The 18292-nt window shown below is 43.5% G+C and overlaps 1 protein-coding gene across 1 annotated transcript in view; it reads right to left on the reverse strand.

Moving 5' to 3' along the window:
- The window catches only part of igsf9b (immunoglobulin superfamily, member 9b), a 28885-nt gene that overhangs the window by 2365 nt on the left and 8228 nt on the right, over positions 1-18292 (reverse strand). The window contains exons 4-19 of the mRNA XM_061037765.1: positions 11035-11181; positions 9401-9552; positions 9090-9207; positions 8607-8748; positions 7525-7670; positions 7220-7362; positions 6974-7114; positions 6776-6892; positions 6533-6683; positions 6045-6156; positions 4911-5086; positions 4587-4825; positions 4310-4394; positions 4000-4170; positions 3834-3870; positions 53-3442 (exon numbers count right to left, since the gene is read on the reverse strand). Of these exons, the coding sequence (XP_060893748.1) occupies positions 53-3442; positions 3834-3870; positions 4000-4170; positions 4310-4394; positions 4587-4825; positions 4911-5086; positions 6045-6156; positions 6533-6683; positions 6776-6892; positions 6974-7114; positions 7220-7362; positions 7525-7670; positions 8607-8748; positions 9090-9207; positions 9401-9552; positions 11035-11181 (5467 nt within the window). The remainder of the gene's footprint in view (positions 1-52; positions 3443-3833; positions 3871-3999; positions 4171-4309; positions 4395-4586; positions 4826-4910; positions 5087-6044; positions 6157-6532; positions 6684-6775; positions 6893-6973; positions 7115-7219; positions 7363-7524; positions 7671-8606; positions 8749-9089; positions 9208-9400; positions 9553-11034; positions 11182-18292) is intronic.

The raw sequence follows: 18292 nt of genomic DNA on the forward strand, positions 1-18292 counted from the left end.
GAAGACACTCCAGTGTATTTTTAGTAATGGTCCAGGTGTCGGGGTGTTTCACCTTTTCGCTCTCCTCTCAGGCAGCTCCGTCTCTGCTCGGTGTCGCTCACTCTCCTCAGTGGTTTCGGGGGAGCTGAGCAATGTGGGGGTAATGGACAGGGACTGACGGAAGAGACCGGCGCTCCCTCTCCCGCTGCTCTGACTTGCATAGCTTGCTCTTCCTCCCTCTCTGATCTCTCTGCCCTCCCGGATCTCTGTCTCCCCTACCCTCCCCATCGTCCTGTCAGGCTGTCTGTAGCCATCTCCCTCCCTTGGGGGGAAGGGGGGATAGTAAGGTGAGGGCCAGCTGATGCCCCTGGGCAGGTAAGACCTCGGAGGGCCCCTTCTGGGGTCCACCGTTCTCATGCTCTCCCCCCTGGATCCTGGCCAGGGTTGGTAATGGGGTACAGGGATGGAGGAGGGCATGGGGACGTAGTGGGCAGACCTCAGGTTATCCTGATAAGAGGGGGACCACCTGGAGGAGTCTGGGAAGACAGCAGCTTGCCGTCGTGGATCTGAGGGTTCAAGCATTGGGGAGATCGAGGTTTGTCTGGGTGGGTACATAGGTTGTGTGAGGTAGGGAGGACTAGCTAAAGATCTTTGTGCAGGATGAAGCCTCTCCAGGCTCCCCATGCTGGGACGTCTGAACGGGATGTACTCCCTCCAGGAGGGGCCGGGCCTTGGTAGGGAAGGAGGACTGCGACCCAAACTGTAGGACTTCATCCTGACATCTGGATGTGGGAACTCGTCCCAGTAACATTTCTCAGAAATATAAGTCCTAGGGCTCTCAAAGTGCTCCCACCTCTGTGAACCTAAACTGATGGATTTTTTTAGGTAAGGACGAGGCTGTCCCAGACCTGAGAGGGTCCTACAGGGTCCAATACTCAAGGATTTCTTCAGAAATGGCACAGGGGCTTGACATATTCGTGAGGCAATGTTATTAGCCCTGCTGCCCTTAGAGGCTTGTCTTTGGGGATGCTCTGTTAAAGACTCACTACTGTCTACAAAACTCTGTGAGTGTTTGGCCACGATATCCGCCATGCCTTTAGCTGCACTGAACAGGTTCTGAGCTGACCTTGATCCAAGTCTGGATTCAGGTCTGTCTGTGCTTTTGGTCCGACCCCGAAGTTGTGTTTTCTCATCATAAAGCTGCCTGCATGTTTTTTCTGGACAAGGTGATGGTGTCCTTGTCTCATCTGGAAATCTCACTCTGTTTGAGAAATCTCTGGATTCTGCTTGGAGGGAGCTTTTAAAGCTTTGTTTTTTACCAGCATAAAAGCCAGCCACTGTAGCACCTGCAGAGTGAGTCTCTTCAAAACAAACCTTTCGATTTGTATCCATGTCCCTGATTTCTTGAACATGAACCTCCCAGTTTTTAGGAACGACATCAGGCTTAGCCCCAGGTAATTTCTGCTGTTTTGTTTCTGAACTCTGTCGAACAGTGTCTGTGTCTTCAGTGTCTTCCACAGGCTCGTCAACGCTCATTTCAATGAAACCTGGAAGGCTCAGATATTCAAGAATTGCACTTGTCTGCAAGGGGGACATTTTGGGAGATGGAGCTGCAGGCTTGGTCTTAAAGGACCCTGACATTCCTGGGACAGAAAATTGGGACTGGTCACTGTCAACCTCTTCTACTAGAGTCAGTGTTGAAATGGGACTTGGACTATCAGAGAAGAGACACTTGTCGCTTCTCCTGGAGCGTGTGCGCACACCCTCTCTTTCTAACTCAGAGTAAAACCCTGAACTCCGTCTGTCATCCCGTGCACGACTGTCTTTTTCTTTGGCCTTTGCACCTACTTCACAATGTTCATAGGGTAAAGTAGAATAACTTGATGGACTGGGAGCCCTTGTTGCTGCGTAGTCTACCTCTGCAGTTCTCTCAGGCTGATTTAAGGGTGCAGACGTTGAACTTGTAGGCCTCTCACTGTCGGTTAAAAGACCCCTGGCAGCTGAATTCCAGGGCTGGGCACCTGCATATGAATGTCTGGACCTTGTAGCAACACCTCCCTCCTCTGTCTTCTCCCTCAAAACCTGCTTCCTCGTGGACTTCCTACATAAATCGGGATCTGTTTGAGGACTTAGTGACCTGGCTCTCTCTGGGGTTTGCAGACACAGGACCGGGGTGGTTTCTGAGGTGGCGTTGGAGGAGAGCATGGGGAGGGAGGTGTTCTGGGTGACTGGAGAGCGTGATGAATCAACATCAAGCGAGTCCTCTGTGGTTTCCCTGAATGTGCGAGGGTGTTGTGATCTAGGTGATGTGGTATCTTGGGGGCTCTGGACTGGAATGAGGCTTGTGATTGATGCAACAGGGCTAATGTCCCACTGTATTCCAGGGGATTGGAGCCGGTTCAGGGGACTGCTGGTGTTTCCAAAGTAGCACGCCCTGCGATAGTCAGACACCCGACTAGTCTGAGCTGAGGGTCTGTGTTTCTGTCTGATGGTGACATCTTGTGGCTTCCAAATAGGCTCTTCCTCTGACTTTGATCTGTCTCTGTCAGGGTTCTCTGTTTCATCACACTGTCTCTTGTCTCTTTCACGACCTCGACTTCTCTGATCGGTTGAATAGCTTTCCAGCTCCCTCTCCATTTCCTCCCTCTCCTTTGCCAGCTGGGCACACTTAACAATGCTTTCCCTCTCCAACTCACTCTCAAGCTCTGAGACCAGGGTGCTGTTATTAGTCAGCTGACTCTCCAATGCCTGGTAACCTCTGTCTCTATCCAGAAGATTAGTTTTCTTGCCCAAACTGGGGAACAGATCTTCAGTTTGGGCTTGCATGCGGCACCTCCTGAGAGAATCACTGGGTTTTTTCTCACTGTTGTCTGAATAAAAGCTGGCTCTTTCCAGTAGAGCCTCTGAGCCCTGTTCATCGTCAGAGTAAAAACAGCCATGACGGGAGAGGTTTCTGGCCAGAGCCCGTACTCTTCCAGGAGAGGGAGGAGGTCTGCTCAGCTCTGGGACATCCACAGTAAGAGGAGAATCCTTCCTCTCACCCTTCTCTGAGCTCAAAATGCTCGACTTTGGAGAGTCCCTTAAGGACGTCCTGTTGCTCCCTAAGCCACCTGTCCCACCATTAATTTGCAAGACCTCCCTATTGAAGTTTCTCCTATTGGAGGGACTGGCGCTCTCTAGCAGTGGTTGGACAATAAAGCGACCGTCCGGGCCTCTGGAGATGGACTCCAGAGCAGTTGGAGAAGGAGCCTGAGACCCAAGGTGACTCTCAAAGAGCGTGTAGTGTGGCGGTGGAGATGAGTTGGACAGCAGCTGTTTCCGCTGGTCGTGGTATTCTCCGCGGCTGCCTTTATCAAAGGATGACCGATCAGACTGTGAGGAGGATGAGTTGGGGAAGAAAGGAAGTGGCGGACAAAGTTTCAGCTTTAGGACACTGTCTGGGCTGTGAGGTGGTGAGCGAGCACTGAAAAAGACAGACAAAAGGAAAAATGAAAGATTTAAACTTAACAGTATCGCAGAGTCTCAATAAATGATTAAAAGAGATTATGAGAGGTGAAAATTGTAACTTAATAAAAATTCACACTGCATAAAAGATAGCAGAGGTTATAATGACTTGTTTGTAAAGATGATTCATGTTATTTATTTAATTTAGACAGCTGGTAGCAGAATATGAAGGGGGGTTTTACGTGTTTCAAAACAGTCAATCAAAAACCAAATAATACATGAAACTGCCTGAGCTTTTCAAAAATTCAACCAAAAGGTACATTACACGGACAGTTAGAATCAATTCAATTAAAATTAAGGAACAGAAACTTTCAGCAAAACTATATTTTTGTGCTAGCAATGAGACTTACTCTGGAGAGGAGTTCTTCTGCAGGGCAGTTGGGAGATCTAAAAAAGTGTAAGAGAGGGCAAAAGAGTAAAAAAAACACCCCGAATGAAACCGTCAAACCATGTGCACACAACATAAAGTCTGAAGTCAACACTTGTACTTTCTGCAAACTAACATCATAAAGTTACCTTGTCTTCTTTTTCTGCGTCTGCGCTGTCTCCTTTGGCTCATGTAGCACGCTGTCACTAACGAAAGGATGATGGCCACAAACAGGAAGCACACTCCTCCTAACACACCAGCCAGCAGGGGCTCAGGGATGAACTCCAAGAAACCTGGACGAACTGGGTAAACTTCCATCCCTGTAAACGGATTGGTCAATAATGGTCACCAAACTCCACTTCTAATAAAAAACGCTAACTTTGTAAAACATCTAGTTATAAAAGGATCTTGACTTAATATGCATGTGATTCTCATATTACTTTATATAAAGATACTTACCAATGGTGGAGACACTGACAGACTCACTGGGTTCACTAAGCATTTTATTGCTGCGAGACATCAGCCTCAGGTCGTAACTGGAGTCCTTAGAGAGACAAGTCAGGAGTTTGATTAATTAAAAACTAGTATACACGTGGTTAAAACTACCTCAAACCCTCCCTGAAACTTCTTCAAAAATCAGTTTGATTTAATACAATTCTGGCATATTAGCTGCATCTACATGTACACAGGCCACAAACGTGATATTTGGAGGGTAAAAAACGAAACTGATTGTTACCCTTAGCAGTCCTTGCACCAGCAGTTCACTCTGATTGGCGCTGATGTTACTGCTGTGGATGACCCAGTGGCCCTGATCCCTGCGTGCATGCAGCACATAGCCGGTCAGAGGAGAGGATGGAGCCTCAGGAGGAGACCACTGGAGCAGAACACCACGCTCAGTCTGGTTGGCTGACAGGAGTATGGGAGGCTCCGGGTTTGGAAGATTTGTGACAACTGTAGGTTCCTCTGTTGGTACCGCTGATATGAAGACAAAAACAAGCTCAAACTGATGCTCACTTAACACAAAACAATGTTTGAGAGTGGAAGAAAAACTTGCACAGACCTTGTGTCCGCACAGAAACAATTTCACTGAAAGGTCCAGATCCAAGTTTATTCTGAGGAAGGACACTGAACTGATAGCTAGTACCAGCAAGCAGCCCGGTCACCAGCAGGTAGTTTTTGGATGTCGGCACAGGCAGAGATGCCCATTCATGTTTCCCTCTGGAAGCCTGCTTGACCCTGGAGAAATGAAAGTATGAAACAGTGAGGATTGTTATTCAACGTTAATGAACCGTTTGTAATAAAATAATTATAATTGTATTTGTTTAGCACTTGTTAAAAACAAGTTACAAAGTTCTTTACGATTAAAACAAGAAAAAATATATATATAATAAACACAAATCGACAAATAATAAAACTAATAATTAGGGTAATTAGTCAAAACAGGTATTTGGGAGAAAAAAAACATGATTCTTGTGCCCAATAAAAGGACAATTGCCCAGTAAAGAAATCCCCATTACCAACCACAAAAAGAGAAAATGGAAAAGAGTTAGGAAAGTCTGCAGTGAGAATGTAAGAAAGAGAAGAGGGCAGGCAGAGCCAGGGAGAGAAGTTAGTTAAATAATTTATATGCTCTATGCTCTTATTTCTCTCTCTAAAGAAGACCCAAACATAAAGTCAACATAAATATATCACTTAAAACGTGGTAAAGAAGTACAACAATACAATGGTTAAGGATTAAAAAAATGAATAACCGGTTTAGAAGAGGACACTGAGTTTGCGCATTAAAGGCCTGGTGACAGCATTTTGAATTGATGCATGAATGACTATTTTCTAAGTCACCAGTTGGAGGAATGACTGACTCAGAATGTCTGTCCATCCATTTATTCAACAAAAAATTATTGTCTTGGCTTCTTTAAATTACTTTGTAGGCTGTGAAATTGAATTGCCCTTCTGTGATTAATACAGCTGTATGAATCTGAATCTGAAATAAATAGCAAATAATTCATTTGAGCCTGGAGACTCGCTCAGCCTTTAATGACTCTGCTACCTCTGTAACGCTTTGTCTGCAACCTGAAGCTGCTATAAATGCTGCTCAGTGGTTCAAGGTCAAGTCTGATGCATTTTGTGACTCACTTTTATGATCCTAATGATAGCTGCTATCCGTCTTATTTAGTATTAATTGTATGTTACTGACCATACAGTGAACTTCTGGGTGTATCCACCATCAAAGCCAGGAACCCAGGACACATTGGCCTGGTTCATCTCCGTGGTGACAGAAACTGAGGACACAACATGAGGACTGGTGCCTGAAAAGTGGAAAAAAGACAACACATCTGTCAATTAAGCCAGGATATATTTGTACATTTACAAAGGCTGAAAAAAGAAACAGTGGTGTTTTGTAACTGGAAGAAGAAGACATGGTTCATGGTATTTTAAAATCGGACTACCACTGCCCACATCTCTCTTGTTTTATTCTCTTGTAGTTTGTCAGTGTAATAGTTGTCTGTGTGGCTGTTACTTGGTGTTGTTTTGCTGCTGGTGTCTCGAAATAGTCACTTTTAAATAGACCTAGTGTCTAAATGAGATCACCTTTCTAAGTAAAGGTTAAATGAAAAAACATTAATAGAGGTAAAAAGCTCATAGCGACATAGAAGTTAACAGATAGAAGGTCTGCCCACTCACCCAGCACCATGACCACAGTGCCGGCACCAACAGTCGCTACACGATTAGTGGCCAAACACTCCCAGCCCCCTTGGTGGTCCTTAGCGAGAGGCTGCAGCAGCAGGGAGCCGTTAGACAACACAGTGTACGGGGAACGGGGAGTAGGGCCAATCTATGAGGAAGGACAGCAACAAGTTAAAACATGGGGTTTTATTAGACCTGAATGAAGAGCGCTTTAATCTATAAGAGTGGTGCCATCCGTACTTTGCTCCATGTTATGTTTGGAACGGGGTCTCCAATGGCTTCACAGGGGATAATCATCTCTCTGCCCACCTCCTGGAGATATTCAGGCCTAGGGAGAACTTTGAATGATGGTGGGTCCTGAAGAAGATAAGAAGCATTTTTACTTCTACCCATGTATTTACACTGTAACTGTAGACATTAGCCAATCAGTAGTCTTACCTGTAATATGACTTTGGTGGGTTCAGACTGCCCCATGGTGCCATAACTGTTGTAGGCTGTACATGTGTACATGCCCACTGCATTGTCATTGGCCTTTGTTATGAAAACAGAGCCCTCAGAGTTCACAATCCAACCAGGTAACTGGACATGGCGAAAGACACAAAATTATGCAAACTGACTTTTTACCGAGTAGATGTGAAAAAATAACTTCAGCGGGACATATTGTTTCTATGCTACTAAGCTTACATTTTCAAGATTCAAATTGTTCCCATCTTTGGTCCAGTTGACATACAGCACAGGGGGGTCAGCTTGGACAGGGCAGATTATGACACCCTCCATGCCTGAGGGCAGGTATGTTTCCCGGGACATTCTGCCAATACGAGCAGGGTCTGAAGCAGGAAGAGAAAGAGAGATGTATCAAAGTAACGGAAGACGTTCTCGACCAGGGTATGCAGGAAAATGCTCAAGCCCCATGTAATCCAGACCATAGTGATAGTTTTATGAAATCAATTGGTGTATGGATGCTGTGTCACAGCAGAGTAAATCCTTACGTTTCACTTTAAGGTGCGCAGAGGCTGAGGGCGGAGTCAGTATCCCATTAGTTGGGATACAGGTGTAGTTGCCAGCATCTTCAGGGATGAGATTAGGGATAAGAAGTGTTCCATCCACCAAAACCTTCACTCTAGACTTGAGAGACCTGGAGCCAAAAGATAAAAAACGCTGTATTTTTATGAACGATCAAGCTGACATGAAAACTAATTTACTCATTACTTTCATTGAGAATAAAACATTATTGAAAAGGTTTCTATCAGGGATGGGTAATATTGCGATAATCTGTACAGTAATCTCCTTTGTCCGTGACAACATGATATAATGGCCTTACACATAATCTCATTGCACTTGATTGTATTAGCTGCATGGTTTGGAAAAATGCCCCATTGTGTGTGTGTGTGTGTGTGTGTGTATATTTACAGGCTTCCTTTAAATATCCCATCGTGTCCAAAGACTATATTTAGCATGATAGGGAAGGGGGAAAAGACCCAAAGTATGTTTGCGATTGGTCCACAGTCTTACAGTCTGGTTTGAACTGTGGGGAACTATCAAAAACTACAATTATATGAAACATGACTTTTACAAATGGTCAAATCAGGATTTCCATTTTATTGTTGATTTGGTGTCTAACAATATTTCTTCACACAAAATATTTTTGGATCTTTCTGATATTCATAGATATCAGCTTCCTGATTAGGTCCTAGAATATTCTACAAAAAATTAAGGAATTTTACCATTTTATAACACACATGCAACAGGCTGCTTTTTTATATATATATTACATACAATATAAAGAAACAAGTATCTCATGTGTGACAAAAATAAAAAGCCACACTTTTGACATGATTATTTAACATGTCTTCAGGTCAGCGATGCAGAAAGAACACTTCAGAGTTAATTGCTCTAAGCATAACTGCTTTTTAAATAAACCTGCTTGCATTACTTTGTATTCCACTTAAGTTTAGACTAATGTTGTGATTCATGATGCCACAGACAGGAAAGACATATTCACAATGTTTTCTTTTACTAAAGTATATTAATATCCTTAGTATCTGGGTTTGTTGCTTCGACTTGTACTCACTCAATATGGTAAACGTTCTGTCCTTGTTTCAACCACTCATAGGTGAGGTTAGAGGGGTAGGCGTCAGCCTGACACTGCAGAACTGCATCCTGGGACATGTTGAGAGTGGTGTCCTCTGGTGAGATGATGATGAGTGGAGGTCCTTTTGGAAAGTTGGAGGAAAACACAACAGCCCTATTGTTAAAACAGCATTTATGCAGCGATGCATTCAGTCAAAACATGGATTACAGAGAACAGAGCTGAGTGTTGGTAGGCCTTAAATCAATGCAACCCCCAGGAATGGTCTGTAGGTGGCAGTGTACGCTTTATTACCATGGTTATTGCATTTTTCACTTTGCTTGTAATCTGGACAGACCTTGAGGAGGTAGATTGGTAATCACTACTTCTTTGTTTTTGTTCTTGGACACAATCACATCATGTTTTTCAAACATGAGAAAAGTAGAGATTCTTTCTCTCTCTGAAGATTGATAGTACTACACTGACCTTTGACCTGCAGCTGCGTATAGTGGGTCAGGTTCCCCTCCGTGTTGGACACGTGACATTTATAGACTCCTGAAATATTTCTTGAGACAGAGGCCAAAGACAAGGAGCCATTGAGCACCTAAAGAGGGGGCGAAGGTAAAGAGGATCAAAGAGAGAAGAGAAAAGTCAGAGAAGGATTTTGAAGCGTCGGTGTAGAGGACAACAAAGCCGTTTGCTTCAAAGAAACATCAAAGGTACATCTCCTACTGAAAATGCTAATTATAAAGTATTAAATTAAGATAGTGAAAATGCCATCTGTTAATCCAACTCACTTTTATTTTTTCATGTTTCTCTATTCGACTCTCATCTTTATGCCAGACAACAGTTGGACGAGGATTGCCATGGGCTCCACAGCTGAGAGTCAGTGAGTCGCCGAGCAAAACCTCTACAAAAGTTGGTGGTGTCTTGATGAACACAGGTGGAGCTGGAACAAAGAGAGCACTTATTCAAAATGTATTCTCATTTACATAATGAAATTAGCATGGCGGATAAACAAGACAAACAAAGCAATTGAGCACTCAACACAGAAATAAAAAGTGAAATTTATATTAGAAAATGCTCAGAAATGAGAGTTCATCCAAAATAGACGCTAAACTTATATAGTTTTGGTGTGATTTTCTGAAGCTTGAGCTGCCACCAGCAGCTTAGCTATTGCTCAGTAGCAACAGTTTTTTTTGTTTTTGTTTTTGGGGCAAACTTTGTATTTATTTCTCACAAGGATACAGGTAAACATCATCAAGTAACCTCGATAATTCAATTCAAACTCAGCTGGCTATGTCATAGGAAGCAATTCTAGCAAGGTTTATTTTCCAAGGACACTTTGACATGTGGACTGTTGGGGCTGGGATGGAGCCAAAAACCTCCCAAAAGAGAGATGACCAACTCTTTCACTGAGCCACAGCCGCCAAATAAGGCTGAATCTCTACCAAAAATTAATTTGCAGGGGAGTACTGGACTGAAATATTATAAGGGAATGTGACCACTGAGATGCTTTTTTATTATTAAATCTGTTCTCTACCAGATCTATGGTAAAGGGCACATAACAATAACATACATGATGTAGCCCTGTTTCTACTTAATAATTGGATACCACAAATCCCCCAAAACTATGTGTAATGACATATATTCAGAATCTGAAACAATATTTTTGCCAGTGTTTCTCGGGGTAGAATAGGGGTCTATCACAGGATTATTGAGGCTTAAAATATACATCTTCACTGGAAACAGAAGGGGTTTGGGTAAAATATGTTATCATTGTCTAAGTACAAGGTTCTGTGCCAGGTCTGGTTTGGATTACTACAGATGCCCTAAGGCAACAAACATTCATATGATATTACATGTGTGAAATGATGCAATGCTACTGTGTATAAAAAAGGTGTCCGGAGTTCATCTGCAACCTGATGCAGCCCTTGTACGCCTTTCATTCACTGTAGTACAAACGTCCCTGCTTCAAAATGTCAAAGGAGCTGGGGTGTCATTTGTAAAACAGTGTGTAGAATTCATACTAAAAGTGCACTTACGCCAAAAATGATGTACATTGTAAGCCGGAAATAATTCAGATTCATAAAACTGTACGCAGACAAAGCTTCAGGCAATGTTCCCTTTAAAAATCATGATTCACCTGGAAGTGTGCTTACTTGGGTTCGCCCTCTATACCCCCACACTTAATCATAAATGGTAAATGCAAAACACCTCATTTTGAAAATGCTTACAAATGGCAGATCAACTTGATCCTCATGTGTGCAGAACATCAAAGAAAATGCCTTGATATTGTGCTTTAACACACAGGAAAATCTGTCCTGCCAGGGCCTAAAGAGCCCCAGCCAGGCTCCATGCTGAGGCTGTTCTAAACAAGGATAGTGCCAGAGATGAGCTCCTGAGTCCCCTAACTCCTGCAGTGCTGCACCTGTGATGGAGAGGAAGGTCCATGTGCCGTTTCGAAAGTCGTCTTTTTTGCTATCCAGGAGTAGGATGCGGCATTCGAACCAACCCTCGTCCTCCAGGGTCAGCCGTTCCACCAGCAGAGAGGCACCCCGGGTCAGAGAAACACGTCCTGTGGAAGGAGGGGTGAGAGTGGGAGGGCAAAGAGTAAGGGGTGAGATACAGAGAGAGCGAGAGAGAGAGAGGGTCAGCTCACACAAACACACACACACACATACATACACACAAACAGCCAGACAGGCAGAGTCAGCACATGCAGGACGAGGACTTTGATGACACAGGCATCCAGTGTCACAAAGGCCACAGTCAAAGTCATAGTCTTTATGTTGGCAGACAAATCTGTGCAGGGTAAATGTCAACCTTAGCTCAATGTTTGTAGCAGATAAAGAACTACATAATGAAGATTAAAATATTGGGAATCAGTTAGTATGCCAGTCAATGAACCGTATAGATACCAGAAACAATTAGCCTAAAAAAGTCAATTTGTTTCATGCAAATTATCATGGTAAGATAAAAAATTAGTCAGTGTATTGATGGCAGAGAGTGTAATGTTAATCAAAGCTTGCAACATGACAGCAATCACTGTGTTTCCATCTATACAAGTACAGCTTTTATCCCACTAGCATCAGAGACAGACTTAGTATAGTCTAGTTCGCAGAATCTGTTCCAGGAAGCAAAAAGGTTGTATGTAAGTATCTATATTTGACGTGAAAAAACGGGTGGAGGCAGAAACATTATGGTTAGATGATGAGAAGCCCTCAGTTGGAGTGTAAACACATGAATCAGCCAAGTAATGACAGTAAAGATATGCAAGATTACAGATAAAGATGATGTCCTGTCATTTAGGGTTTTGGGTGGTGGGGTGGCGCAGAGCTCGGATGAGCATGCTGGGAATTCTAAGAGGCAGCTTCATTAAAGCGGGGAAAAAAAACAGAGGATGTTTTTTTGAATCTATTTTCCTTCTAAGGATTTATAGCTTCAGAGAGAATCCTACAAGAGACCCATAATGAAGCGAGTCACATGTTATTGTTTATCAATGAGGGACACTGGTGGTTGGAGATAAACATTGTGGAGCACGGCAGATGCACGCTCTGAACTTGTGTGAACATCCTCAAAAGACACAGATGGATCCATGTAAGAGTATAGACCCACACACACATACCCCACTCCCTCTGCTCCTCTGTCTTTCTTACAACTCCTTGTCAGGCTTTGAAACTTGATCTGCTGGTTGCCTGGTGACTGCAGCCTGGTTTTCAGGGTACTGAAGTTACCCTTCCCCACCAGCCCCCCCCCCCCCTTCCTTTTATTCTTTCTCTCAATGAACTCTTTTTTTCCCCCTTCAATCTCAGGGCTTTAAACGACAGGAGGATGCGTGCAGGGGGAAACACACACGTTGCTCATAGCAGACCCTGGCCAAAGCAGTTTGAAAGTAAACAGGGTGAGGTTTCCGGCATGCTGTTGCACCTATGTGCAGCTAACGAGATATAATAGAAACTGTCTGTTTAATTCAATCATCTGTGCATACTGCATTCTCAGAAATGAAAGATATAAAACTGTCTTCATTTGGCCTCCAGGTTCTCACCCACCAGACAGACAGAGAATAATTCTATGTCCTGCAACCCTGAAGCAACAACATCAGTAGAAACACAGTATTCTTATTTATCACACCACTCTCCCACCAGACAGCAGCGTCTGCACCAAAGCCTGAGAGCAATGAAATTCATTGGACTCTATACGTGGCTTAAAGGCAGGGTGAAACACACACTGAGAGTAAAGACAGACAACAATAGCTAACAATTAACCCTGCATTCCTGACTGGGCCTGTTGCTGTGCTTAATAGTCAGGTTTAATGTTTGACTGACCTCCTGAAAGACAGAGCAGCATTTGATGGGCGGTGTTCACTTAAGTGGCACCGTAAAAATAAATGAATGCCTCTCATTTCAGTCTGCATCTGTCAAACAACTGGGCAGGGCTTGGTATGGAAAGAGGAAATGTGCAGGGGGATGATAACAGGTGTGTGGATAACTTTAGGCATTTTCCTTTTATCTCTTAATGAGGGATCCTCCCTGAGCTGCATGTTTCCTATGTAACCTTTTCTGGTCGTGGAATTAACAGTCCACTGCAGGCAAAGAGGGAAAACACTCTCACGTGCAAAATCACACAAACCCTCTTTAACACACTTAATCCTCTGGAGTAAAAACATTACAGGAGTCTTAAAGATCACTGCGGCCAATAACACCTCTTGTCATATTCTGTAACATGACTGTGGAAATCCCTAACGCTGACCATGTGCACTGATCTTGTGGCTTCAGAAGCACGTGGGTGCGTCTACATGTTGATTTTCAAAATTTGGTGAGAGACCTGCCCCCTGGGTCTCCGCAGGGGAATTCTAGTTTCGCTATCCAACACTTAACCCTTTCCCGTAGCCTCCCTCTTGTCCATCACTACAAAGAGACGGCAGCCCCCACTCCTCATTCCCTCAGGTTACCATAGCGATGAGACCAAGGAAAGCCCGGGCTGTGGGTTTAGATTTGAATTCAGTTGCTGTAGAAACCTTGCGGGGCCAAACGTGGGTGAGGGAGGGTTCATAATTCAGAGGGGGCTGGGTTTCTACTGTCAGACATTTGAAAAATTACAAGAGGGGGAAAACGTGTATAGATTTGAAAAAAAGTATCCCATCCAGCAGCACAAGAGGTAGAAAAGGAAGGGCGAGAGAAATGAATGAGACTCGGAAAAAGAAAGGACTGATTTTCTATAAGCTTTTAGACGGACAAAAAGCTGACGCTGTGACAAATGTTGCTTTATTCAAATTTAAATGATGCATCTTTGGACTTGAACTGAAATCTTAAATGGCGCACAGCAGGTGCTCTGCCTTGAGGATGTTGACAAAAATATTCAGTTTTTTTTCTGATGCACAGTTAAAATGCAGATATTTTGCAATAATTGAACACATGAGTAAGAATATGATCGACACAATTAGTCCCAAAAAATAGGAAACTCTTGCTCAGTTCAAAGAGGAACTGAGAGAGAGGTTACAGGGAGGTTACTTGAATTGTGTGCATCAATAACCCACTGACAACCAATGAGAGCTTGACCTTTCTGACCTCTGTGCTCCGTAACTCCCCAGCAGACACATTCATCACTCCCTTTGGTCCTACATTAGCACAATGTTCGTAAGTCCTCCTCAAGAGACAAAGATCATTAGACTCTTTGGTGGACTGGGAGGATGGCTGAAACAATAGCTGGTGCTTCTTTCTCGTGTCTCCCCTCCTCCTCCTCAATGTTTTTCCTTCGGCAGCTATCACATGACAGCTCTAGTCCACCTTAAAATGAGCCCTTGTTTCCAACAGGTTGGACTGCACTGCAGCCAAGGGTAATAAATGGAAACGCTAATCCAAGAGTGCTGTGTGAACCTCTAAGCTGCACCCTCTCCATATTAGCAGGAGTCAGGTTCTAGCCCAGTGGGTGGCAGGTTAGGAATAACTCAGCTTTCAGAGCCTTTGCTGCTGGCCGGGAGCCGGCCTTGTCTTACGAATCTGATCTCCTATTCTTTTTTTAGTGACAAGATTGATTAAGGTTTTCTGAAAGTGAAACAATTGCATTTAAGACGAGGACAGATTAAGCCTAAATCATTTACTCACATAGTTAATTTTAATTTTGCACAATATTTAAGTTTTATAACTTACTCCTTCTTCTTATGAAGTACTTTTATAATGTACCTTTTTAAAGGCCACTAGAAGTCAAGGAAATGGTTTTTATTGCTCCAAAGCAGTGCAATAAACATGAGATTTTTGCATTGGGGGTTCCCACTGGTTCCTACTGACAAAGAAGTACACGAGTTACAGTGGATAACATGTGATACAATAGCAGGGGGAACTATGGAGGAAGACAGATTATTCTGTTTGCAGAAGCATCAGCACTGCTTTTCTTTGTCCATCCGTATGTGCATAAGAGAGTCGGGGCAGAGGTGCATTGTGGGATGTGTTTTGATTTGAATACAATCCTAAGTCTGGGACCGGCCCCCTGCCTCTGACAGCTCACCCCTCCCACTCCCCCAAATTTCTCTCTTCAATCCTCCTGTCTCCCTAATCAGTTTAACCCTCTTATGAATAGCTCTTTGTCGTGGAATAGATTACAGTTAACTCTGTCCCTCTCGCTCTGTCCGGCTCTGTTAACCCCTGCACCAGAACGCGCGCACAGCTCACGTGCCAAGTTTCACTTCAGCTACCACCGCAGGAGTTAGCCTTCGTACATGATTACAGTGTACTGGATTTAAATATTCTTTAAAAATTGTATTTAGTTTAGTGAGATTACCGGTGATGTTTGAACAGTTTTACAGGTCAGAACTTGAGCTCTGTTTGCTGTTCAGAAAGAGATAACACTGATGTTAATAATTGCTAGTTGTCTAAAATTTGGTTCCTTAGCTGGAGAAACCAAAAAAGAGATGGTTAGTGCCTAAAAGAATAACCCCATCACACTGTAAGTGAAAGTCAAGCTTTCTAATCTGTTCAAAATATTGTAGGCAAAGTTGATAAAAATTCAACTTAACTCATTTTAAATGTATCGCACAGAAATGGATTGATGCATTTACAGAGGAGACAATTAGACATTTCTGCTTTAGAATGGGGTTGAATATTAATGCTAAGCACAGCACTTATTCTGATCTCATGCTTTTCATATGAATCAGAACGATAAAACTTTTCACACAAGGTAACAAAACTATTGTATTTGCCCTGCTGCTTCGAGCTGGCAAACATGAAATTCCCAAGTTGCAGCGATCTATGCTCCTTTCATTGTGTGTCATTGTTTGCCACAAACCATCCAGGTCTAGTTATGGTGGAAAAACTGGTTAGTAGGGTGACCAGTTTCACATTTCAGATGGGGTTTTTCTGCTTTGGGCTCCTCAAACAGACGCATATTTGCAAAAGCTTACTTGTTCGATATTATTTTTTTATTTAAATCTACAAATGGTAATATGAAGGAGTCTGGGGTTTGTGTATCTTTAAATGTAATTGTGTGTGTATGTGACTTGTGCATGTGTGTAACAAATGCAGGCCATCACTTCTCCCGTGTTCACAGAGAGCATAAATGGAGCCCTGCTGGGATCTAGGGGTTTGCCCATTGTGGTTCTAACCTCAGGTCGGAGTCCCCCGCTCACAGTCTCTACTGATTTACTTCAGCACACAGGAGACATTTGATCTGGCGCTGCAACAGTAAACCATCCTGACACCCCAAGACTTGAACATATTGTCTCAACAAATACACCTCAAACAGACTATAACAGCGTGTCAGTCAGAGTTTATTCGGCTGTTTCCTCTTTGTTGTGAGTTGACTAATGTTCTGCCCTGCAGGGCATGCTTGGTGTGAAACAGAGAGGAAGAGGGATGAGGGGCACTAATACCTTCCTGAATCTCTTCAAGCAGACAAGAGAAACCCTCTGAGACCCAGAGAGACAGGTGCCTAAGGGGGTTGACTGAAGGACAGCACTCTGCGGCCAGTGACACTTCTCAAATACAGAGTGCAATCTCAAATACACCTGATATTGTATCAAAATAATGTTGCTTTAATGGACGACTGAAATAGCTATCCAAGATATCGCTTGCTTTGATTCTTTCATCTCAGTTTCTAAAAATGGCCATTAGCATCAGTGAGCATGAGAAAAAGCAGCAGACCAAGGACAGACAGCATTTGGGAATGCAATGTTTTATTTTAGCCTACTTAAATGTGCAGTATCTGAAGTGCAATGAGTCCACCAAAGGGAGGACAGGAGCACACTTTGATTTAATAATGCACATTGAAGTCTGATGGATCACTTAGCTTTATTAGAAACAGGCCTTCTGCTGTAAATCCAGCCAGGCTCTGAACAACAGAACAGATCTCATCACTGCTCTCTTGCTCCTCATCTCAGGCAAGCCAAGACAAAGATCAGGAAATGGTCTCATACTTTACTGTCTTGTGGTTAAACCTGAAATCCCCCAACATTTAATTTGAGGGTAGAATACATTAGACCTAGAGCGCTGACACGCTTCAAGTGCTGCCATCTGCCTTAGTGGGCGGAGAGATATGAGGATCTGAGGCAGACAGGCGTAAAGCCCACACCAGACAAGTACACACAAGGGTTAGAGATGGCAAAATATTGGGACATCAACAACAGTCTTCTGCTCTGCGTTTCTACTCTCCATCATTTTGTTTACTTCATTATGGATGCATGTGCATCAGATGACTGCTCTGAAACAATGACATGGTTAACGGTCTAAAAAAGGGTGAACATGCCAAACACGATAGCCCAATTGCCAATTGAGGTGGTCTGTTTGAGGCTCAGTACTTGTAGACCTTAAATGTTATCCTTGCGTTGACACAGTGCTCGAAAAAATGCCTTAAAAATTTGAGGATTTCCTTCTCCATAAGTGCTACTACGACAAATGCACGGGGGGCTTTTACTGTTTCCTACATTTCACTGACCTAGTTGGGACAGTATGGGATTTTGGATGTCCTAGTAGTCCTGTTGGCTTTGGCAAAGCAAGAGGAGGTTGTGATACCCCTCTTTGTCTTTTGTCCTCTGAGAGACAATGACAGGATTATAGGGCTCCAGCAAGAAAACTCCCATTATTCCCAATGCTTCATCCATGCTCCTTCCAGCACAACAATCTCCTCTTACTGGGTCACCCCTCAGCATACTAATAAAACACTGTCATCAGACCACCAAGCCCCCCCACCCACCTACACTCCTAATCCCTGGATGCACAGCGTTACTGGTACCCCCCTTCTTCTGCTACCCTACCCCAACCCCCTTTAACTGCCTCTATTAAAACACATCCATACTCGCCCTTCCCCTTCTGCCTGCACTGCAGCCTCAGAATGGAAACACCCAGACTGAAAAGCAGCAGTAATTACAGGGATTGTGGTTTGGATGGATTACCTGTTTGTGATATTGTTTCATCCAAACTTCCCCTCCCCAAGTCTTCCTAAATACAGGTATAACCTTTTTATGACTATCTTTGCCCACACACGACAGATTCATGCAGCTTGTTGTAAAAGTGTTGCCACATGGACACTTCCCCTACCTCCCCCCTAAAATCTACTAAACCATAATTAGAGATATCTGTCAACTAGTGGTCAGTCTCTTGAAAACTTTCAGAAACAAACTGCTATGATAGTAGCTCCAGAGTCTACAGGGATTTTTTTTAACTCACATGAGGGTCTGTGTGCAGTCAAATTGCTAC

The sequence above is a fragment of the Labrus mixtus genome, chromosome 5 (genome assembly GCF_963584025.1).
Source record: "Labrus mixtus chromosome 5, fLabMix1.1, whole genome shotgun sequence".
Classification (NCBI taxonomy): Eukaryota; Metazoa; Chordata; class Actinopteri; order Labriformes; family Labridae; genus Labrus; species Labrus mixtus.